The 25,927-nt window shown below is 36.7% G+C and overlaps 1 protein-coding gene across 5 annotated transcripts in view; it reads left to right on the top strand.

The window, feature by feature from the left end:
• The window catches only part of CCDC85A (coiled-coil domain containing 85A), a 231,902-nt gene that overhangs the window by 168,264 nt on the left and 37,711 nt on the right, over nucleotides 1–25,927 (top strand). For all 5 annotated transcript variants that reach the window (XM_027865589.1, XM_027865588.1, XM_027865587.1 and 2 more), the window contains exon 3: nucleotides 14,637–14,713. In XM_027865589.1, coding sequence (XP_027721390.1) covers nucleotides 14,637–14,713 — 77 coding nt within the window. The remainder of the gene's footprint in view (nucleotides 1–14,636; nucleotides 14,714–25,927) is intronic.

The raw sequence follows: 25,927 nt of genomic DNA, 5'->3' as shown, positions 1-25,927 counted from the left end.
AGTGCAACCACAAGAAGGAAATTGTTGCATTTATTTAAATGACATCTATTTTATCCTTTGACTTTGGAAAAGGATGGCTATTTCTTTGAAAATAACAACAACAAAGCCAATGAAGAGACAACTAATTTTAACCCCAAGATAGATTTTAAAATACATACTCATGCTTAATGATTCTTTAGAGTTTTATTTGTGTTTTCATGTAGTCAGTGAATTTTTTTCTGCTCAGTTCAGAGCTACTTAGAGGCTGAGGTAAAACTTTTAGAGGGAATAGGGAGAGATTAGGTATCTTCAGGAGAAAATGTTCCAGAGATTCATGTTAGCTCTTTTGCCCCTGTGGTTCAGAGATGGTGATTTACCTTCATTTTCTGTTTGCTACTTCAAAGTGTTCTCTTAGTACAAGGCTTTTATGCTTATTTTTGTTGTGGTGGGGTAAGGAGGTCAGGAACTGGAGACCAAGCAGCATTTTGAATCTCAGCTTTCATTCACTCATTCAAAAAACAGGTATTGAAAGTCATCTAGAGCACAGCCCTGTGTAAGAAGTAACAGAAAAGGTTTTGCCTTAAAGGAGTTTGAAAAAAGATGCAACATCCAGAGAATAATTTTAAAGTTACATATAAGCAAATATACATACAATAGCATAACTTCAGATATATGTAACTCTATTAGTGAGAAATATAGATTGCTTCTCTTTGAGGCTTATGTCTCTTTAAAATGAAGTAGAGTAGTTGAGAAACTTAAGTTTAAAAATCTTCTAAGAAAGGACATCTGAATAATTCAGGCTGACTGACTTTGTTGATGATGCTCATTGGGTAGCATCTAGACTATAGCTATGAGTTTACTATAAAATGACTGTCAATTTCCTTTACTGCACTTGTAAGATAATGACTTTTCATATAGGGTTATATGCTCTTCTGGTAATCCAATTAAAGCAATGGAATGGCAAATATGTTAGAAGTAATGTGGACCTCAGTTTTCAAAATCTTCCTGATGGAGATGAAGAAGCAGGTTGCATTACACCAGACCTGTACAACTTGTAAACTTCTTTGGGCCACAGATGACAATGGTTGGTTGTGGCGGGTCACATGATAAACATGAGCCACCTGAAATCCTTTGGTGGTCCACAAGCGGCCTGCGGGCCGTATGTTGTGCAGGGATGCATTACTCCCAAGAGGATGGTACTTTTTAAATCAAATCTTAAGGTGAGATAATCAATTTTTGTAAACCACTTTTGGTTGGAAAATTATTCAGTTCTTCCAGCTTCCATTGATACAAGAAAATAAGCTAGCATATTACAGTACTTTTGTTGAAGCATTTTTAATTCTTCAAAACAAACAAAAAAAGTTTTTTTGCTTTGCTAATAATAACTGTTTAGTACCTTGATTGCTCTAAACCACCTATTGTTGTGTCTCAGTCTAGGCCTGCCCAACTGAGAAATACCTCAAGTCTTTATTATTCCTCCCCTTCCATTTAAATACCATTTTTTAGTGCAGAATTGTCATCTAGTTATTAGAAGCAAATGATCTAAATATATGTGTAACTCTGGGTTCCAGCCTGGAGTATTTGCATAAAACTCTCCAGGAGAGTAGAAAAAATGATTCAATTAATCACTGTTGAGTGTGGTATGAGAACTTCTGAGAGCAGAGGCAGAGCTAGTTTTCTTTCCCGTGTGGAGAGAGGACATTGGCTATCTCTGCTACTTCTGCTATTTCCCAAAGTTTTTCTTTATCTCTCCAGGAACTGGTCCCAAGGAAAGATCCTGTATCCTCTCTTATAGCAACAATAAAAAGGAATGCCTCTCCTCTCCAAATCTTTCCTGCCAATCTTGCCCCCCTCCTGAGAGGAACATCTCATTCAGTCCACTAACGAGGAAAGTTTTATGCAAATGGTCCAAGTTTAAACCTAGATTACATTCCATAAAACTAATTCACACTATGGCATTAATGGAATGAATTAACTGTCCTAAAGAGTATTTCTTTTGTGGAGCCATTTGTTAACCCAAATTAAAGTCTAAAATATAATGTGAGTATTTGAAAATAATTTGAGGGGTGCGTATCTGTGTATCTTGCTGGTTTCTTTGTTTACATTAGAATTAGGTTCAGCAATTTTCATTCCATTTATGAAAATCTGCTTCAGCAAGGTAAGGAGATGATGACATGTTTTGTCCTATTGCCCTTTCCTATGAAAACATTTCATTATCATCAAAGAAATTTACAAAGAAAAAGGACCATAGAAGATTCAGCCTTGGGTTGTGGGTCATAGAATCCTTCCTTCCTCTTTCTTCTTTTAATTCATCTAGTCCCCTGTCCCTGGACTTCTTTTTTGTTCTAGGTTTGCCTTCACTAGTCTACATGATCTGAGTTGCTGAGCCTCGGCAAAACCATCTTAGCGCTTGAGCCTGCATATCTTTCCTTTCTTTCCCATCTGGTTCATACTCTGTTGTGAATAAAACCACCAGGAGAGTTTCCAGGTAATTAATAACCAATTTATTAATTAGGCTAGCTAATGATCAATAAATTGGTGGTCAGTGGTTTCTCTCAATAACCAAAGATGAAAACACCAAGGGAGGCTCTGAAATGTCTTAAATCAGATATGTACCTTCTGACAGGGAACTCTCCTGACAAGTGAAACTTGACTCTGATTGGTGGACATTTAATGAGGAGGTGGGCTAAAAGTCTTCAGCTCCTCCTGCTGAGAACTTGGCTTGATCATGAAGCTCAGCAACCTCAAGGGATCTGGGCAAGGGGAAGCCATTTCCACTGGGACCTCTCTGGCTAATTTTCTCCTTCATGAGCTGGGTCACCCTAAATTCTAATGGAGGGGATCAAGGGCAGAGGTTGCTCCTCCCAGGGTAAGGGCTTGCCCAGACTGGATTCTGTTTATACTCCAAACAGAAATTAAGTTTCCTAATTGAAACCTAATGAGTGGTGTCCTGTCAAACCTAGTTATGGAGCTTGTGCCTTGAAGGCTAGAAGATTATCTACTGTTCCATCCTTCTAAAACTGACATTTTCAAGAGTTGGGTCTTAACAGAAATAGGAAGAAAAGGATGGATCACAAGTTAATAATTAGTTATTAATATAATAGTGAAGTGTTAATTTATCTCAACTCCAAACTACAAACTGTGTTTGTCAGGATTTATTCACAAAGGAGAAAACATGTGTAAATTAAGAAATAATATACAAAAATAAAGAAAGCAAAAGTGTAAGCTAAAAATATAACAATAATAATAATAGTAATAGCTAACATTTACATAGGGCATATTACATCATTTGATCTTCACAACAATCCCATAAGGTTGGTACTATTATTACCTCATTTTACAGATGAGGAAACTGAGGCATGAAAGGTTAAATGATTTGTCCAGGGTCTGAGGAAAGATTTAAACTCAGGTCTTGCTGACTCCAAGTCCAGCCTTCTGTCCACTCTGCCATCTTAATGTCAACATAGGTTGAGTAGCAATCAGGTTTGTAAACATATCCTAAGCTATCTAAACTTTCTGATCATCTTTCATTTTCTATGTCCAGGATGTTCCTCTAGGTCTAGTGCCTAGATATTCTTACAGACCCCCAAAATAAAGTTGTTGTCCTTGTTGCCTGATAACTTCCATTGATTTGGGATTTGGCTATCAGAGTACTCTAGACCAGCTGTCTCCCAAGTGGGGACTAGATGATATACCCCAAAGGGTGTTGTGATCATCCAACTCGGGGTGGCAAGATGAATTACATCCAGTCCTCTCCATGAGAAACAATCCAACCACACCAACCCTTACCCCACCAACTTCCCACAGAGCTCTCTCCCTCCTTTGTGTAAGTTCCCATCCTGCTTCTTTGTGTAACAGTCCTCAGGGCAGTTCAAAATGAACTGTTTCCCAGCACAAATAGCCTGGTTGCATAGCTGTCAATGGGAAAATTTCAAACTAGATGTCCTAGAGGCATCTCAAACTCTGTGTGTTCAAAAAAGAACTCATTGTCTTCCCTCCCACACTCACCCTTCTTGCAAACCTCCCTTTTTCTGTGAAGGGTACCACCATCCTTCTAGTCTCCTATGTCTGCATCCAGGGAGTTTATATAACTCTCAGTAATATCTTTGATTCCTAACTCTCACTCACCCTACATAGTCAGTTGCCAAATTTTCTTGTATTTAATCTTTGTAAAATCTTTAACATATGCCTTCTCCTCTCCACACAGTCATCAATCTAGTTAAAGCCTTATCAGCTTTTGAATAGACTATTGTCATATCCTTCTAACGGGCCTTCCAGCCTCAAGTCTCTCCCTTCTCAAAAAATGATTTTTCTCAAACTCCAGGCTGATTATGTCATTCTTTCATTCATTCTAGGATCAAATATTATCTTATTTAAACTTTTTTTGCATTGTAATATGCATATTAGCACACATGTAATTTGTAAATAAGTAAATATTCACATATTGAAGGAGAAGTGCTCCAAAATGTTTTAATGATAGGCGTACAAGATTGGAAAGATTTGCAGACCATTTCCTTAAATAGAACTTCTTTGTTAATTTTATAACTCCAAATTCACATTAACCAATTAGGAAGCCTCTTAATTGCTAATGGGATCCCTTTTCCTGTCTAATCTCCAGCCTTTGGAGGCATGATGAATTGTGAAATGGGGTCTCCCATCTGACCATCTGACCTCAGGATCCCAGCCTAGGAGTCATTCTACACTTCTCACTATCTCTCATCCCCCAATCTATTTCCAAGGCCTGTTGATTTTACCTGTGTAACATCTCTAGAATATACCCCTTTCTCTCCTCTGACACTAGGCCCTCATCACCTCATGCCTAGATTATTGTGATAGTCTGATGGTGGGTCTGCCTGCCTCAGTTCTCTCTCTATGACTTCATTCAAGTCCCTAAAGTGATTTTTCCAAAAGCAGAGTTTTACTGTGAATTTACAGAGTTTTCCTATTGCCTCCAGGATCAAATACACCTTTCCAGTCTCCTTACGCCTTATACCCTATCACATACTCTTTGATCCAGTGACGCTGGCCTCCTGGCTGTTCGGTGAACAAGATAATCTATTACTTATCTCCGGGAATTTTCTCTGCTGTCCTCCATACCTAGAATGCTCTTTTTCCTCCATTCTGCCTACTGACCTCCCAACTAAAATCCCACCTTCTACAGAAAACCTTCCTCAATCCCTCTTAATTCTAGTGCATTTTCTCTATTAATTATTTCTGATTTATCCTGTATATAGCTTGATTTGTATTTCTGTGTTTGCACATTGTCTCCCCTGTTAGATTGTAAGCTCCTTGAGGGCAGGAACCTCTTTTTATGTCCACAGAAATAAGGATATAAAATAGTGCCTGGCACATAGTAGGCTCTTAATAAATGTTTATTGATTGATAGATTGGTAAAGTATGCCCATGAGTGGAATAAATTATCCCTTCCTCAGCCAAGGGGATGGGATGAGGGAGACATCATAATAGCTATTACAGTTTTGCCTGTTATTCAGAAAAAGAAAACTTAACCTAGCACCCAATTCACCCCCAAGGTCCACAAAAGACACTCTGTCCTTCACAACAACCTTAGTTATTATGATCTAATCCTTCCTTTTAGAGGTACCAGTATCTCTCATCATTTTCCTTTTTTTTTTTTTTTTTTTTTTTTAGCTTGAAGCGTTTCAGGAGAGTACACTTTTTTTTTTAAGAGTGAGAACTAGGAGTCAGGAATAACTTGGCTCATCCTCTCATTTTGGGAGATTGAATGGGTAGGGGTTATTCTCATTTTTCAGTGTTGGAAACACAAAAAGTCATAAATGAGTTGTTTAATATCTTCCAGCAAATCAGTGAAAGTTCTGAGATTATAAACAGGATCCAGAGTTAAAATGACATCATTTTCTAGAAATGCCAGAATTAAAGGTGACTATATTAATTTTTATGTGAATGGGTTCATAAATACCATCATTCTTATGGGGAACTTTAAGAACCTTAAATAAATCCTCCCAGGAGGTTAGGGTTAATTTTCTAGCCTTTGTGTATTATCACAAAGTCAAGTTTCTAGGAACTTGGAGAAGCTTGTACTGGGAAATTAATTTTATAGCTAATAACTATTTATTGAGTGCCCAGTGTGCTTAGAAATGAACTAGGGGAATGTGAAATTGTATTTTTATTTTAATAGCAAAGTTTTAATGGTAAAAACAATCTAGTGTTTTCCCTCTGCCCTTAAGTCACATAAACATAGCCCTTCATATTTCTTATTGCTTTTTTTCCCCCTCTGCAATTATTCTGAAGTCCTGGCCCTGAAATCATTTGAGAACCAACACCATGGAAAAACTGATTATATAAAAATTTCATGTGTACTTTCACATACAATAATCTAAACAATTAGGAGCTCTACTGGAATAACATTCTGACTTTGCTCAAAGTCCTTTTCATTGCAGTCCTATGAAGTAGGTAATACCTTGTTGTTTTTGAGTTGTTTCAGTTGTATACAACTCTTTGTGATTCAATTTGGGGTTTTCTCAGCAAAGATACTAGAGTGGTTTTCCATTTTCTTCTCCAGCTCATTTTACAGATGAGGAAACTGAAACAAACAGGGTTAAGTGACTTGCCCAGGGTCACACAGCTAGTAAATCTCTAAAACTGAATTTGAAGTCAGGTCTTCTTAACTCCAGACCTGGCACTCTATCCACCATGCCATCTCGCTGCCCTTAAAGTATGGATTACTATTCTCATTTAATAGATGAGAAAACAGGCATCATGGTATAGTTGATGGAGCACTGGACTTGAAGTCAAGAAGCCCTAAATTCAAATCCTACCTTAGACACTCATACTAGCTTTATGACTCTCTATAGTCATTCATTTAATCAGTAAGCATCACCTAAGGCATGTGCAGTGGATAGAGCGCTGGGGTTGGAATCCAGAAGACTCCTCTTGATGAGTTTGTCTAGCCTCAGACACTTAATAACTGTGTAACCCTGGGCTGTGTGAACCTTGTTTACCTCAGTTTCCTCATCTGCAAAATGAGTTGGAGAAGGAAATGGTAAACCATTCTAGTATCTCTGGCAAGAAAACTCCAAATGGGGTCACAAAGAATCAGACATGACTGAACAACAAGATCCTTTCCAGCTCCCAGTCTTTGATTCCATGACTTGTTAAGTAACTGACCCAAAGTTACTTAACTAGTAGATGATAAGCTGCAATTCTAACCCAGGGTTTTTTACTCTAAGTTCCATTCTTTAAATTTCATTACTCTACTATGGAATAATTTTTTCGAACTTAAAGTCTATATTTTGCCTCTATTAATACCTATGCCTCAATTAATAAAATCACAAGTCTAGTCCAAAAAGGCCACTATGTCAAGGGGGGTTGGGAGTGGTGTAGGCAATAGCTGAAATCAAAGTCTTAGTTTAAATAGCTAAAGCAAAATATACAGTCGTTTATGTGTTGAATTTAATTGATATTGACAACAAAATGTATTTTTACAAATTCAAAAAAAGTCAACAATATTGACAACAGAAACAATTGGTATTGACAACATATCACATCATTCATGTGTCGGTTTTTCCAATTTGATGGGGTGCTTGGGTGCTTGTAATTGGACCCCACTTCCAAGATCATTTCTCCCTAGCCTTAGAAACACTATCCCTGATAGTTTCCCTCCAACCCAATGACACTATCTCTGGCAATAACTCATGAGAGAGCCCGATGAGGTAAACTATCTCTCTCTGTTACAAGAACAAGCTGACTTCTGTAGAATTTCCCTTGTATGAACAGGACTTGTACCAGCAGAACTATCCTATACTGATTCCCAGAGTTATTGTATATGATCCAGAGGTCAAGCTATAGATGGCAATTCCTGAAACTATCTTGTTACAGACATAACAGACAAAAACATACCCTTTAGGAACCCCCTTCACTCCTTCCCCACACCATTTCCAATAGTGAGTGACATAGTTGTATGTTATCACCTAATTAGCATACTTGGTACATAATCCACTACTTTTTCTATATATGCTTTAGCATCATTCCTGTCAGGTTGCAAGTTCCCTAAGGAGCTCTGCCCACCATGGCAGAATTCCTTAAGGACCTCTGCCTGCTGTATAGCATAACAATAAATCTTTGCCACCTTGACTTAAAGAATGCTTGAGTCTGTGAATTCATTCCAGATGACCCTGTCCTATACTCCAGTCCTCTGAGGGGTCTAAATCTCTGACTGTAACAGATTCACTTGTAAAGCTGTTTTTTTCTCTTTTTTTCCACTTTGAGGAGACATATTAGCCTTTTATGGGTCTCCCCAAAATACCTGTAACCTAGAGAAATGAATTTTCTAGCATAGCTATTAAATGAATTAGAGAAACTAGAGTGTCATGATCCTGGATGAAATTTGGCTTATTTCTGTGCACACAATAGCAGACGTCTGGAAAAGACTAAAAACATTTTGTCGGTTCTCTGTTTCTCAGTAACTGGATATTTGGTGCAGTGTCAACCCTATGACTAGATTTTAGTCTGTGTTTTTTAGCTTTCTTCTGGATGGGTGGCATCATATGATTATGGTCAATATAAAAAGATGTAATTAAGTACTGACAGAGGTGAAGAGACAATTAAAAATCTGCTTAGATACTGATTAATCTTGGAGTGCCTTGAACAAAGCAGTTCAACTCTATGATCAAATCTTGAAAATCTGAGGTTTTAAAGTTAGTGGAGGGGTATTGGGGAGAAAGAGAAAAGGACCCTTTCAACCTCAAATTAAATCACCAAATATTTACTGAGCACTTTACCCCAGACACTGAACTAGTTAAGCACAGAGAGAGACAGAAACCCTCTCTTTCAGTTCTTTGTAATCTTGTTAGTGTTGAGCCGAGAGCTTATGAAACTTTAAATAACAATACTAATAGTAGAAGAGTGATTAGAGAATTAGGTTAATTGCCACATCCTTGGCAAAAATGATTAGATTTCAGTTTTTTTTTTTTTGCACTGGGAGTTAAGTGACTTGCCTAGGGTCACACAACTACTAAGTATCTGAGGCCAGATTTGAACTCAGATTTTCCTAACTCCAAGGCACGTGCTCTATCCACTGCACCACTTTGCTGCCCCAATGAGATGATTTCAAAAGAGATATTTTCGGTTGTATTCACAAGAATCACAGAATTTTATAATTGGAAGGGATCTTAACAATGATTTTGGATCAACTCTCACCTCACTAAACCATACCTGACCTGTGGGTGGGCCTTTAGACTCTGCTTGAAGATTTTGGATGTAAAGGGATCCATAGCCTCCTGAGGCAGCTCCTTCAGCTTCTGGAGTGAACAAGAAGACTTGGTGTAGAAGTCTAAGCCTTGGAGAATAAATTTGATTAAGTCCTGGAGGGTGGTGGGAACCTAAATGAAAACAGTGAGATCTAACAAAGGCAAGAAGTTTGGAAAATGCAAGGCATATTTGGGGACTGGGAGAGCATTTTGATTAGAGCAAATAATAACTCAGATAATGAAAACTAATGGGCAATAAGTTAAGCATACCAGTTCACTTTTTTCATGGGTACAGAAAGATGTGGGAAAAACACTTGATTAATGAGAAATTATAGCACCTGAGCATCTGTCTGTCTGTCTGTCTCTCTCTCTCTTTCCCTCTGTCTGTCTAATAGGTCATTAAGGCCCAGGTAAGAGAAACTTGTGGTACAGTACACAGAGAACTGATCTTAGAATCAGGAAAATTGGGTTCCTGTTTTTGATACCTTTGTGTGACCAAGTGTGAGTCATTAATCCTCTGTGATCAAGGCTATTCTCTGACTATAAGTTACAGATTGTTTGCCAGTTAGTATAGGTAAACTGGAAAATTTCCCTATGAGATCACAGGTCTAGGACTGTCTTCTTTTTCCAAAAAACAAACAAACAAAACCCCCAAAAAACAAAGAAAAAAACCAACCAACTGAACAAAAAATCCCCCAAAACCCAACCAAATAATAAAAAAAGAAGCCCGATTAAAAATTCAATCTCTCCTAATGTAGCAGTTTGTAATTAAGGGCCAAAACAAATAAGAAAATTCTGATTCCAAAGAGATATTTTCATAAGAAAAATGTCGAATTACATTGAGAGGTATAATCGCAAATATGTCCAGAGCTGTGTGTTCTGAGTGGGAGGCTGACCTCTGATTGCCTGAGGAAGGGAAAAAAAAAAAACAATTTCGGTCTAAAGAGAAATAATCTTAGTAATACTTTTCTGAAGTAATTTCCTCTGGAATGTATAAAAGCCAGTGCATGGTAGGATCTAATTTTGAAACAATCAGAGCTGTGTCCTTGGAGGCTGAGTTTATGGGGAGAATTACTGGGAATTGAGAATTCCATGACTATGGGATGGTTCCTGGTAGGTGCAGGTATTATGGTGTCTGCAGTGAAAACATTCCTACAGATCCTTGGAAAAGGAAGTATTTGAACAAATGAGTAGTCTATTGTTTCAAACTAATGGTTCCCCCTCCCTCCCAGTCCCCTCACCTCCTCTCCCCCTTACCTGAATGCTCTAGTGGTAAGAGCATATCATATGCAGCTTTCACCCTTTCCCAAGGCTCTTCATTGACCAGACTACATTCTCTCAAAGTGTTGCCACTTATAGATTTGACAGAGATCAGACAGCTTCAATTGTCCATGGTGAACAGTTATTGCATAGCAATAATCAAAATAATTCGTAGATGATTTCAGGGATGAGGGCCAACCAAAAGGGAGAAAAAAAACCTCATTGCCTTAGAAAGCCACAGGAAACAAGATAAAATGTAATGTGATGCCTGGGCTTTTCAAAATGGTAGTGGAGACAGCAGAAATTAGCCTACCTGGTGGCCTAAGAAACAATTAGAGGTAAACTGAAATAAAGGCAAACCAAGGACAATCATTTAGGAAGGCGCCAGTCTCTGATACAATTTAAAATCCATTGAAAATTTTTGCTGACATTTTGAAGGAAGAATAACATCATTGGAATTTACTCAAAATTATGTTGATGCTAATACTGATGTTCCATGTTTGGTAATAGCTCACATCCATGTAACACTTTCCCATAGCTTCCCTGAGATAGACAAGTATTATTAAGCTTATTTTATAGATGGTCAATAGACTGAGAGGATAATAAGGAATTAAAAATGAAGTCTAATAAGGAGTCAACACTAGAGAATCCAGTGAACTTCAGTGAGTTTGAATAAATGCAAAATATTTTCATGGAGGAAGGGCACTAGAAACTGAGGGGATCAAGTAATACCTCAACAGGATCTTTGAAGACAGCTAGGGATCTAAGAAGCAGAGCTGAGGAGAAAGTGAATTCTAGACACGGGGGACACCTTGTGGAAGAGCACAGAGATGAAAAATTGATAGTAACACATAGGGAATGGCATGTAGGCCAGTTTGGTTGGAATACATGGACAAAAGTAATGCATGCCTAGAAAGGTAGGCTGATGCCGGGTTATAAAAGGTGTTAAATGACAAACTGAGGAGTTTATACTTTATCCTAGTGGTAAGAGTGAACTACTGGTGCTTTGTAAAATGTGGGACTTACATTAAAATGGCTGAATTGCAAGAAATGAAATTTGCAATAGCTGGCATTTAGGAGGGATTTGGAGGAGGGGAGGGATACTCCATGTCGTTTGGCTTAAAATGCTTTATAAAATGCTTATAAAATGCTTTATATAAACTCAAATATCTATGGCACATCCAATTGGAAATGGCTGATAAACTGTTGGTGATGTGGAATTGTTATTCAAGAGAACAACTGAGGCTAGCCTCTTATGTATAGAGATAATAACTAAACCCATGGAAACTGATGAAATCACTGAGAAGGTCCAAGATAAATACCTTGATGACACAACCACAACAGTTAAAGCATCGGAAAAAGGAGCCCAGAAAAGAAAAGTCAGACAGGTAGTTGGAAAATCATGGTCAGTGTCATGAAAATCCTACAGAGAAGTCAAAAGGGATGAAGACTGAGAAACAATTATTAGACTGATTATTAAAAAAAAATCATTGGTCATTTTGAAGATTGCAGTAAAATATTAGATCACATATCAACATTTCAGTTTGATCCACTTTGTTGTATCTCTAATGTTCTTGTCTCTTTTAAATTATGGAACGATCAAGGTTAACCGTTTTGTTCCACTAGCACTTCAGTTGTTCGGCAGGTCAAGAGAGGAAGAGTTATAGTCTAATTCAGGGGTGGGGAACCTGCGGCCTAAAGGCCACATATGGCCCTCTAGGTCCTCAAGTGTGGCCCTTTGAAGGAATCTGGATTCAGAATCAGAACTTCCTCATTCTGTGGAAGCCAGAAGAACTGATGGACGCTGGTGAGAGCAGATCCTTCCATTATTATGTTTGACCTTTGAGGACTGATTGTCTCCATGTGACATCATATTAAATTGAAAACAGTTTGCTTCTTTGTTTTTTCTTTAAAGAGAATAGTGGTATATTAAAGCTTTTCTTCATTTGTTTCTGTGGATGTGATAGAAAGGCAATTGAGTCTCTGCCCACACAAAGAATTTATAAATAAAAGTGATAATTATTTACATAGTACATTTTAGATTTGGCCATTAAATCATTTTTAATACTCCAACATTATATAACTTAAGGGGTCCCAGCATATGCCTCCCAAATATCCTAGCATCTTACAATAAAAAAATTTTTCTTTTTCTCCTTCTTAAGTTGAAGAACAATGTAATGAATCAGCCTCTTCAGCTTTTTTGTTTGCTAAAAATGGTCATATGAGAAATATATGGAAATCTGCCCTTGAGGAATTGTGTTATCCTTCACTTTCACCGTATTTGAGATGTATTTGTTCATAGATGGCACTCTGCAGTGATGGATCATATTGTTCCTATTTGGACCCTGAAATTAGTTTTGACATAGGTTGGAATGGTGACAATTTGATCTTTTTTGTGATGGAAGCTAGGGCAGCTAGGTGGAACTGTGGATAGAGCACTGGGCCTAGAATCTGGAAGACTCATGAGTTCAAATTTGGCCTCAGACACTTGCTAGCTTTGTGACCCTGGGCAAGTCACTTAACCCCATTTACCTCAATTTCCTTACCTGTAAAATGAGCTGGAGGAGGAAATTGCAAACCACATCAATATCTTTGCCAAGAAAATTCTAAATGAGGTAAGAGTCAGACATGACTGAACAATAGCAACAAAAAGGAAGCATTGATATTTTCAAATGATTGGTACTTCCCTCTTCCTAAATTTATGCCCTTTTAAGAGAGCATGGTTTGACTTCTCAAAAAATATTGGGAAAAATTAAACATCAGAATAAATATTATACTTCCTTAATATCATTTATGTTTAATTAGTTTCAACACATAAAGGATCATAGTGTTTTTTTAGAAGGTTTTCTCTCTAAGTCCCCATCAGGATTCTATTTATTTTCATTTTGCTTTTCTTCTTATATGGTCATGGTACATACTCCAATCTCCTTGTTCTGTATTTTTAGTTTCATTTATTTTTTGTATGGTTTCATAAAGGTTTTTCCAAAAGTTCTTTGTATTTCTGAAAACTGTCAATCTTAATTGCTTTGTAAAGCAATTCTATTCCATTATTGCATCGTTTTGAAATTGAATCATTTTCCTGTTTTTGGACATTCAGGTAGGGTTTGAATTTGTGAGTAAGTGATCCAGAAAGTGAGAGAGATTTATCCATCCTCTGGGCCTTTGACAACATACCTTGGACTCACCTTGAAACCCAACTATCACCAAGGGAGGGTCACCTTTAGGGTAGGCAATGGTTAATTCACAGATCAATTGGGTAAATTGTATCATACCCTGCAAAAATGAAAAAAAAAGTGTCAAACCATTCTGGCTGTTTTGATTTTGTAGTCCTGGGATTGCATATGTAGATATATTTTTCTGTTGTTTTTCTGTCTCTCCCTCTGTTTCTCTCCCTCTGTCTTTTTATCCCTGTTTCTGTCTCTCTTTCTTTGTATTTGTCTCTATCTGTGTCTCTGTCAGTCTATCTGTCTGTCTCTCTCTTCCTCTTTCCTTTCCTGCCTCCTCCATTAGAATATAAATTCCTCGTGAGTAAGGATTATCTCACTTATTATACTTCTATCGACAGCACCTCTCCCCGTGCCTGCCACTGAATAAAGGCTTGATATGTGCTTGTTGATTGATTGATTTGCAGGCTGTGAGCAGAGTGAGAGTTGGTTCGTGATGGGGTTGGAAGATTTTATTTCTTCCATAATCAGTATATAAATGTTTCATACCATAAGGCTGTTTCTTTTTCCTTTAGCCATTTTAGCCATTTTGCATAAGTGGTCATGCAGCTTGTGTTTTCAGAGACTGTTTTAAAATACGTCTGCTACAATTTATTGCAGACTCAGAAAGCACAGGGTTAGGAGATGAGTAGGAGCTAATAAGCACTGTCTGTCTACAAGATGTTTACATGTGAAAAGGCTGGCTGGAGTCCAGGAATCTGGTATCTAACCACCTCCAAACTGGAGTAATTCTTCAAAACATTGTACAATAGTCTAAATTTATTTGTACTATCAGCAGTTTCTGTTGTTTTCCTAGGGAGAAACAGACCCTTTGGGTGATTTGTTTATTTGTTTTTAGGCATACTGAAGTCACTACCTCTTCTGAATAAATCAAGTCAAAAATATCCTGACAGTGCACAAAACAAGATCTGTATGTATAATGTGAGTTCTTTCTTTTTAATTTTAGAATCAACCTTGTCCTATGTTAGGCAGCTGGAGGCAAGAGTAAGACAGCTGGAGGAGGAGAATCGCATGCTGCCCCAGGTGGGTGACTTACAGAAGCTCATAGTTAGGCAGTATCATTTGAGTTAGAACATTTCATTTTAAACCTCAATTACATTTTCCCCTTTTAAAAGCTAGAAGTCATTTTGCAAATTGTTTTTCAATACAGAATATATTAGATCATGGATATTATCATTCATAGTGGTCATCCTATTATTATCCAACCTCTTATGTGTTTTATGGGACAGATGAGAAGAATTGAGTTTTCTTAAATGAAGAGTAAAAGAATATGAAAAGATGAAAGAAAGAAAGGAGGAGAAATTGAAAATAAATAGGAAACGTGGAGGTTTTAACATTATTTCACATACCCATATATAAACCAACAGTATTGACTGTATATAGGGAGTGAGGTTATTCAAATGAAAAATCTGCTGATTTTTATTGTAAGCTAGACAAAATTTCAGGTAGTTCAGAGGTTTAGTAGATTAATTATATTAGTGTTTAATGAAATGTGTTAGTGATATCATCGAACCTTTATTGCATCAGAGGAGTAGCTATAATCACTGTGGGGCTTCAAATTTCATCCCAAGAACGTAAAGCACTGTCTATTTTAGTATATTCAAGTTCATGTTGAATTTCTGTCAATTTTATGTTTTAAGTGTCAGTAACTTAATAGGAATGTTTTTGGTTTCTGTTAGGGGGTGGTATGTGAAAATGTTGGGTTGATATTTGGTTGAAGACCAAAAATAGGCAAAATCATTCATTTTAAGTAGACTTGTCATTGCATTCCTGCAGCAAGAAATTTATACCAATTAAAAAGAAAGTTTTCCAAGGCAAGTAGCAGATAGTTATTCTTTATATTCTGGTGATAAATAATAGTCCAAATAAAGATTGTTTATAGCATATAATTAGTTACAATTAAAAAGATATTTTACTATTGATGCAAAAGATCTCTTGAAAAATACATTTTTAAGTCTTTTTATGCTAGTCAGTTATTTTTTTCCCCTTCTCATCATGTACATAAGATTATTTCCCCTTCTTTTCTGCTGGTCAGCCATCTGGATGCTGATAATGAAACAAAATGAAATGATTCCTCACTTTCCTCCACTTTTATGTCAAAACTCATTTGTACCAAGAAATTTTTTTAAAATGCATTTTTCTTTACTTTTTACTACTCCTTTCTGTGCTCTCCTCCCCCCTCCCCCATTACCTTTCTCCTTTCATCCAGACTTCATCATGTGACAATGTTGTGGCTATCCACAGAATAATATATATATTTTCCCCCAAACATTTTTCCCTTGGGTAAAAAGCATCTCAATTATAGTTTAGTATATGTGTTCATGGTCCTATTTTCATACCTTTTCTCAGATAAATGGAGAAGTAAAGTGAGGGAAGCCTAAATTTTTATAATGTGAAATGAGGCTCACATTAGCAATTAAAATATCTCTCTCTTCATTCAGGAATAGCGGAGGAAGGCTTTAAAACATAGTTACCATATTCATTCTAAGAAATAATTAAATGAAAGTGAGCAAAATGTGTTCTAAATATCCTAAATAAAAATCAATTGACTTCATCTGTACCCAAAGTGTTCATGAGTGTGTTGGGGGTGTGTGTATGTGTGTGTGTGTGTGTGTGTGTGTGTGTGTGTGTGTGTGTATGTGTGTGTGTGTGTGTGTGTATCAGTCTTTCATCTTTTCCAAGTATTTTTACATTAGAAAAGGAACTATTATATGATTTCCTCAGAGAGTTAGATGGCTCCAATCACTTGCTTTTGAAATGCATTTCCATCTTATGAGAGAAGGGTATAAAGGACTGATTTTTTTCTCAAAATATTATGATAGAGTATCTGCTCTTAACAGATGTCACTGTAAAGGAAACTCCCAAAGCTTGAACATATGGTGACAGATGTGTGTTCTATCCAGGAAATTTGTAGATCTGGTACAATCCAAAATTTGTAGAGATCAGTTGGGTTATTCTTAATTGAGGATACCATATTTATTTATAATTAAATTAGACTAGATAAAGCATGTATTAAGCTCTTACTCTGTTTTAGCAACTATGCTAAACTCTGGGAATATAAATAAAGCAAAAAGAGACCTGCCCTTGATAAACTTACATTCTAATGGGGAAGACAACATATTAAAAGGAGCTAAAAAGAGGGGTGGGGGAGGAATAAGGTGCCATTTGGGGGGCACTTGGTAAAATCAGTTAGTACCAATGCTTCTCATAGCTCACTTCTATTTATTTCTATCAGACTGAGTTAGAGTCATCTAAGTTTGGTAATACAAGAAGGCTAAAGCTCTTATCCTATACATCTCATAAAATTCACAAATATTTCCATATTTCCATAATATGGATATATTCCCATAATGCTTCTTCAACATAAGTCTACTTCGCCTTTGGGGTAGAGGAGTCAGAACAAAAAGGAGAAGAAAAGATAAATATCCTAGATCATGGTGCGTTATCTTAGAGTAGGTATCATATAAAGGGAATCTTATGTAACTGGGAAAATAAAACTTGGATTGTGATTACACAAAGGTCCATGTCATTTTATTGTTTTCCAAGAGGAAAGGAAAAAAATCTTGTTTTAAATGCACATTAAATATTATCAGGTACGTGGGGCAATGAGTGTAAGTAACAGGAAATGCAATAGCATCCTGAATTGTTCCCAGGAAGATATTCTTTCCTGCATCCTTAGCCTATTTGCAATGTCAGTTCCATGGGTCAAGCTAGCATTTTTGCATAATTCAGTCTTAACACTTGATTTTTCAAGTATAAAAATTTAAAATGTCTTGATTAAAATGTCTTCTTTTTTTATCCCGAAGTTCATAAGTTTTTATTTATCTTTTAAATAACCACAAAAAGCATGAAATTATAGTTGAAAATTGGTAACCCGAGCATCTTTCTTGATTGTGTCCTGATTATTTGTCAGTTTTTCAGCTCAATTTAGGAACACAACTTCCTAGAGGAACAGAACTATCACTGGAGTTTTTAATAGTTTATTATTTGTATTTACATTATTTATATTAATAGTTCATAATTTTCAGTGATACATAGCTGTGAGATAAAAAGTATTATGCATAACATACTAAAGCAATTTTTTTTCCAATAAGTTTACACTTAAAGAGGCATTAAGGAAAGGGTAGATACATTTATATATTATAATATCTAAATGTTAGGTGATATTAAGGCCTGCCTTTTATACTTCTATGGACTCTTCCATATTCCAGAATGAAGGGAATCTTTATTGGTGGCTCCATGAAGACACTGGGGAAAAGGATTTGAGCTTTGAGTTGGTTGTATCTGGTAGTGACGAGAAGGGCCTAAAAGGAAGTTAGAAAAGTCGGTCAATAAACATTTATGAAGTGCCTGCTAAGTACCAGGCACTGTGCTAAGTGTAGAGAATACAAAGAAAGGTAAAGGACATTCCTTGAGGAATTCCTTGAGAAGCCCTTGAGGAACTCACAATCTAATGGGGGAAATAATATGCAAATAACAATGTACAAATAGACATTTACTGGATAAATTGGAAATTATCAATAAAGGGAAAGAACTGGAATTAAGAGGGATTAAGAAAGGCTTCCTGTAGAAGGTGGGATTTTAGCTGGAACTTGAAGGAAGCCAGGAAAGCTAGGAAGTAGAGATGAGGTGGGAGAACACTCCAGGCACAGGGGACAGCCAATGAAAATGCCCACAGTTGGGAGTGTCTTGTCTGAGGAACAGCAAGGAGGCCAGTGTTACTAGATAATAAGAAAATGGGGAAAAGTGTGTGGGAGCAGTTTATGAAGGGCTTTGAAACTGCCAACAGAGGGTTTTATATTTGATTCTAAAGGTGATAGGGTGCCACTGGGATTCATTGAATAGGGACAGACCTTCACTTTAGGAAGATTACTTTGACAGCTGAATGGAGTATAGACTAGAATGGGGAGAGACTTGTGGCAGGCATACCAACCAACAGGCTATTGCAGTAGTCCTGGAATGAAGTGGTGACATGCGGTATTTGTCTGGTTGATTGTCAAGCACTGGCTAACCCTTTACTCCTCACTTTCAAAACTTAAACTTTAGCCCTAGGACATAATTACATTGACCATTCAGCCACAATTTAAATCTGACTTATGGTATTTAACATTACAAGTACATGCTAATATTTTTGGTTTAGGCAGAGACATATTTGGGGGGGATAGCAAAAAATTCACCTAGTCAAGAGTCAGGAGGACACAGTCCTGTGCCTACCTCAACATCTAACCAGTTATGGGACCTTGGGAAAGTCCCTTGTTTCCCTAGGCCTCCATTTCTTCATCTATGCCATAAAATGATTACCAAGGTCCCTTTCAGTTCTAAATGTCTATAAATATGGAAGTTTTATTATTTTAGAAGAATATAGTTGTAGTATACAACTAGTATGGGGAATCTTTATTTTATAAAGAATTCATTGTTAAAGATGCTTTCTGAGGACCAGCCTGAAGACATGAATACTCCTAAAGCATAGGTAGTTATGAAAATGATCAAGCCTACTATGTTTTCTTTTAAAGTATTCTCTCATATTTACTCTATACTATACATAGAATAGGCACTCATTACACACCTGACTTATGGACCCCCTGAAAGACTATTGCCCTTCTAAGTAAGCACAACACAGAAGTCAAATTTTTTAAATTAATTTTTGAATCCACTGAAACAGATTATTCTGTTAATTAAGGGAAAGAGGCATGTATAGTCAAAGAGAATAATATAGCACTTGCTTACAGTTGTTAGGGAATTTCTTTCCTAGTGTCCTGTTTTTATTTATGTACCCTATTACTTTATGACCACAGATTCATGTTCACAGTTAACCTTAACAATATTGAAGAATAATAAGAGAAATATTGAATGAGATATCGTATGTGGGCTGGACTAAGGATGGTCAAGGCAGATAGTAGTCTAGGAAATAATGGGTAAGGGATCACACAAAGAGAAACCTTTTTATAAGTATGTATATATATATATAATATGTATATATACACATACATACACACATCTATACACACATCTATATATACACACACATATATATACTATATGTGTGTGTGTGTATATATATATATACATATAAACACATTTTTGATTATAGAAAATTGTTCTGTTGATGATTTGCAGGCCTTTATTTGTGGTAAGTCAAACCTATATTGTGTAGTGAAAAAAGCATGGGATTTATGTTCAAAAGGTTTGGTTTGGAATGCAGGTTCTGCAACTTACTATCAGTGCAACCTGGAATAAGTCTCTTAACCTCTAGATGCCTCAGTTTCTTCCTCCATAAAAAGGGAGGGGGATGGACTAGATGGGGGCCCTTCCAAATCTGTGATCATGTGACTTAGGTTGCCTAACCTCTCTAGGTCTACATTTCCTCATCTGTGAAAAGAGAGCATTGAACTCACTGATCTTCAGCCACCTTTCTGCACTCTGATCCTTTGACCCCTAAGTTGCATGCAATCCAGTGGTCATACTTTTCAGACACTGAAAAGCACAGAGTTTCAGACTTTGCCAAATGCTAACAAATGTCTTGGCTTGATCATGATTCTGTTTATATGAGCAATTCTGAAAATTTGTTTTAAACAGGATTATGTAGTCTGTTTAAAGCTTATTTTGTTCATGAATGAATGAAAAAGTGTTTGAACCTATACACATATGTTTGAATTTTCAGTGGGATCCAGCCTTAATCAACACTTTCATTTGTAATTATACTATATTGCTTAAAATAATAAGTCAATATCTTTTCAGTGAAATTATAATGGGAACTTTGATTCATGTTTTTTTTTTAATAGTTATCTCTTACCTACAGATTGAGATTCCCTCTTGATGTTAAAAAAAATCTCCTTCCTATTCTCATTTCCACTTCTGATGAATATTGAAGTTAGTAGCACCTCAAAGGCATTCTGGCTGGAGTCATGAAGTATACAATTGTCTGCAGCTCCAAAGTCTATTAAACACACTTGTTAAAGTTTTATTGGGAAATATGTTCTTTTTCATCAAATGTTCTGCTCTTTTAGTGACCTTGACATCTGCATGGGTAACATAATCTGCCATCATTCTCTCTGTGGGACCCTCCTCCCAAAAATTGTCTACCTCTAGAGACCTTTCTCAAGAACAAACATTCTTAAGTCAGTTTCCAGGATTCCTAAGGATATTCTGAATTTTTGCCCATCATGAATACGTACGTGTGCTTTAAGTTCGATTGATATATATGAAAGGCTTAACCTTCGGAACACCACAGGGTGCCTTCTTTCAGAAAGTAGTTCTATTTTTATAATGCTTTTGCATATATGTAAAAGTCTAATTTTAGGTCTGGAAATGAAATGTCTCCCTCTCATGTAATTTGGTTACAATGGAGCTTTATAATGCTGCCTTTCAGTACAATGGGAAAGTGATGGAAACTGCTACCAGAACAGTTTCTAAACAAAGGAAAAGGACCTGTCACTGTTGCCAGAAGTGTGGATGAGAGCGCACAAGAGCTAAGGGAATTGAGCTTTCTACTTCCATGGCAACGCAGCAGAAGTCCAGCATCACGGCTCTGACGTGCCTAATGTACTTATGCAGAGGTTATCTAATGTACTGCTGAGAGGCATAGGAGAGAGTATTACCTGGCATTTAGATGTTACTCATGTCCTTCTAATTCATTCCTTTGAATTGCCTAAGGTTTTGTGTATTTTTTCCATAAGCTCCATTGTGCCTTTAATCTTTTTCCCCCTTTCTATTTAGAAAATATTTTCATCTCCTAGAGGAACATATTTAGCTGTCTTCTTGAGGTTGATGTTACTCAGAAAAATTAGTAACTAGTGCCCAGAGAACAACCACAAAATGACTTTTGTGGAAGCTAATAGCAAAATGGTGTTGTTCTGGTACCATTTGCATGGAAATTACTATTCATCTACTACTTTGCAAAATTAGTTTTCCATGAATAGGAACCCTAATTATGTTGAAGAAACTAGGTCTGATGTGGAGGCTTCCAATAGGCAAAAATATTCTTAATTTATTAGGCCATAGCTATTGCTGGAGCCGTGTTGGGGGTAATGATCTTATCCAGTTTAACGTTGCAAGTTGACTTCCATTTTCTCTTAATTTATCTGCTTGAGATAACATAGGATCATATATTTAGATCAGAAGGAGACCTTTGAGCTCATCTAATCCTCATTCTATAAGTAATGAAGCTGAAGCCTAGAGAGGATAAGTCTTGCCCAAGGTCACACACAGAACACTATTTTAATTCATATCTTAATAGTGGTTTAATGAGAGCTGGTGTGAACTACACAAGTGACATAAGCTATAAAAGTGTGATTCGACTTCAGTAGAAGTATGATTTCATCCATCTGAATATTTGCCTTCACCAATGAAGACTGAAAACCCTCTATGCTTTAGCAGATGGTTTCAAGAGATGTTGTGGCCAAAAATAATTCGTCATTTGGTGAACCATTTTTTGCAGACGGACTTCTCTGGGTCTAGTGTGAATGGTCCTTATTGGCACATCTATGATTATGTTGACACTTCTGAGATTTCCCAGCCTGATAGGAATTTTGGAGTTTGTGTTCTGTTGCCAGAGCTTAGTGTTTAGCACAGTGCCTGGAACATAATAGATGCTTAAGAGATACTTGTTGACTGACTATCTGGCTGGAATAGCCAACAAGAATCCAGGGTCATCTAATGCTATGAAGATGAGGTTATGTATTCTTCTGTGGTATATTGGTTTTGGTGGCTTCTACCAGTGGAGAAAGAATTCATGCCAGTCAAGTCACAATTCCATCAAAGTGCCATAATAAATCCTCCACCAAAGTATACTGCAGTGCTTCCATATGACATTAAGTGACTCCGGATTCTTGGTTATGGCAAGAGAATGCAGTCTCTAGAAGTTCCTTTGAAGCTGGGAGTTCTTAAAATCTTAAAGTCTTAAGGATGCTTTATAGAGGATCAAACTAACTTAGGAAGACTTCTGAGTTAAAAAACAAACAAACAAACATCCAGGATGTCCCAAAAATCTTAGTGCAATTTGAAGCTACACTAAGATTTTTTGGATACCCTGTATATCAGCAGAACATGTGGGCTGTCCCTTTCTTTGTTTCTCATTCTTGTCATGTAGTTTACCCACCTCCTTAGCCAGTCACACATTCTGGATGATATTTACACCACTTCCTAAATACAGCATAGATTAGAGGATAGAGCATTGGCCTTGGGAACTTGCCTCGGGAACAGGGTTAGGTTCTTGAAGGCAGTGAATGTCTTTGCTTTTCCATTTGTATCCACAATACTTAACATAATGCTTGACATATACTAAACACAATAAATACTTTAAAAATCATTCATATATCCATTGTAGATTCTAATATTTATAATTTTGTTTCTTTTGAGGTATCACATTCCATGAGACATAGTCATAAGATATTACTGTGATAATATTGGTATTTTTGAAATGGACTTCAATGACAGCGAGTAATTTGGGATTATTGAAATTACTGTGTAATTTTCCAAATATATTTTGTCTCAATCCTATCTTCCTAGTTAATTCAGGTTAATTTGTTGATTGTCCCTCTGCAGTGCCTGGGCTAACTCAGAGGCTCCTCATTCAGTAGCTTGCCACATTCTACACTGTGGATATTTAGGCTAATCTCTTTGGCCTTGTAAGAGATTTCAATGATGAGGGGGGCATAAGTACCATGGCATAATGCCATGCTATCTAGAGATATACTACTAGTACTACCTAGTACTTTATACACACACATATTAATAACAATAATAATTACCTAGAGCTTATATAATACATTAAGTTTTCCAAGCACTTTACAAATATTTTCTCATTTCCTCCTCATAAGAACCCTTGGAAGTAGGTGCTATTATTATCCCCATTTTAAAGATGAGGAAACTGAGGCAGACAGAGGTCAAATGACTTGCCTAGGGTTATACATCTAGTTAGTGCCTGTGACAGCATTTGAACTCGATTTTCCTAACTCCTGGTCCAGCACTCTAGCCACATCACCACCTAGTTTCCTAGTTTAGTAAGTGATGAAACAGATAGTATAATAGCTTGAGGGGATGGTATTACCTAATAGAGTTTTTTCCCCCTTAGGAGGAAGAGATTGGCCATGTTTGAAGGCGGTAGAGATGAAACTGGTAGATTGGGAGAGACTGAAATTTAGAGAGAGAAGGATGGCAATTGAGGGGGAAATCTGTTGAAAGTGATGGGAGGGGATGGAATCAAAGAGGAGTTTGGTTTGGCAAGGAGAAGGAACATTATAAGTGTTTAGAGACTGAAGGAAAGAGGCAGAGTAGAAGTTGGGAGTAAGGGGTTTTGAGATGAAGAGATAGGGAGAAGAGGCAGTTAATGGCAGATTTTCTCAGTAAAGATTAGAAATGAAACATAAATTAAAGAAAGACATATAATAAGAATCCTGGAATAATGAAAAAAATACTCTGTCAAGGAGACATTTTGAGAAGTAAATATTGATCTAGGATGATTTATAGACCAAAGGAAACTTGACTTCAAAAATGCCTACAAATAGCCTTTGTATCCCTATGAGATTGAACTCATTTGAGACTTTGTGTCTGGGGCAGCTGGGTGGCACAGTGTGCCAGGATAGAGTGCCAGGTCTGGAGTCAGGAAGACTCATCTTCCTGAGTTTAAATCCAGTCTTAGACACTTACTATCTGTGTTACCCTAGGCAAGTCACATAACCCTGTTTACTTCAGTTTCCTCATTTGTAAAATGAGGAAAAGGAAATGGCAAACTGTACCATCTTTGCCAAGAAAACCCCAAATGGGGTCATGAAGAGTCGGATGTGATCGAAACGATTGAGCAGCAGATTGAGGCTAAAAATGTTTACAATATTAAGAATATTTCAGTATCATAAAGATCTATAATTTTGTTGGCTTTATTATTCCCTCCACCAACACAAATCCCAACCCTTCTCTTACATATTAGATGATCTTTAAGAATAGCCTGGGTGGAAAAATTCATCCCCTTGTATCCAATCTGGGGATGGACTTTTCTAAGCTTAGGTCAGCTAGTCCTCAGACAGCAGACATACAGTCTGTCATCAAACTTATACTGAAAGCTTTTCCATGTTGGCAGAACTTTCCAAAACTTGTATCCCATTGGCATACCCTTTGAGAATCTCTTCTCCATAGTGAATTATCAAAGAAGCAGAGGTAGGAGTTTAGAGGAAAATTATGAGAATGAGAGAGAAAAAGAGAAACACGGGTAGGGAATATTTGATATTTAACATTGTAGAATAACGGAAATCACAAAGGGCTCAATTATTGGGCTTATTTGCTGATTAAGATTTACTCATCTTACATGTCCTTGTCTGTACTGCTACATTAATATGATGAATAATTGAATTAAATGTTAAATCACATCATTAGGACACTTTATGACTTGAGGTGGCCACAAAAAATAGTAGAATGGTGTTGGTACAACATAACTGCCTATTTCATTATTCTTTTGCCCCTTTCTTCAGCAAAATTTGCACAATGAAAACTAGTAGCCCTATTAGCAGCAGTTTATACTGACAGCACTGCCAGGCAGAATCAAGAGTAAAACTTGGGAATTAACTTGGGAATATCTTAAGAATTTAATTTTGAATCTTAGAAAATAGTAACTGTGTAAGACTTAAGAATACAACACAATTATCAACCATGATTCCCAAGGATCACTAATGGAGAATGCTATCCACCTCTTGACAGGGAGGAAATAGACTAATGACTAAATGCACATTTTGTTTTGCCTGACCCTGCTGTTTGTTGCAAGTGTTACACATGCATAACACGTACATACATAAATATATGTATATACATATATATTATACATATCTATATTTTCCATTTGGAGAGGTAGGAAGGAAAAATGTTTGATAACTGAATATGTATATGCACACATATATGTTTATACATATATGTATATGTATGTAACAGGTTTTTGTTATTTTTTTCGAAAAGTAGCAACTATTTTTAGAGAATCAAGCTGAGCTCTGTAGAAGCAAACTGTTGAAGATTATAGTTCAGAAACAAATAGCAAGAACAGTGTGGTGCAGTTGAAAGAGCACTGAGTATGAAGGTATATGTCTTGGGTTAGAATTTCAGCTCTGCTATGTATTATTATTTGTGTGTTCTTATGGAAGTCGTATAAATCTCTCTAAGCCTTGGCTTCCTCGTTGATAAAATCAAAGAGTTGGTCTCAGTGATCTGTAAGGATCTTTTCAACTTTAAAGAGAGGGAGGGAGAGAGAGAGAGAGA

This window comes from Vombatus ursinus, unplaced genomic scaffold (assembly GCF_900497805.2).
Source record: "Vombatus ursinus unplaced genomic scaffold, bare-nosed wombat genome assembly UNPS02014778.1, whole genome shotgun sequence".
NCBI lineage: Eukaryota > Metazoa > Chordata > Mammalia > Diprotodontia > Vombatidae > Vombatus > Vombatus ursinus.
This window is presented reverse-complemented; position numbering and strand designations above follow the sequence as displayed.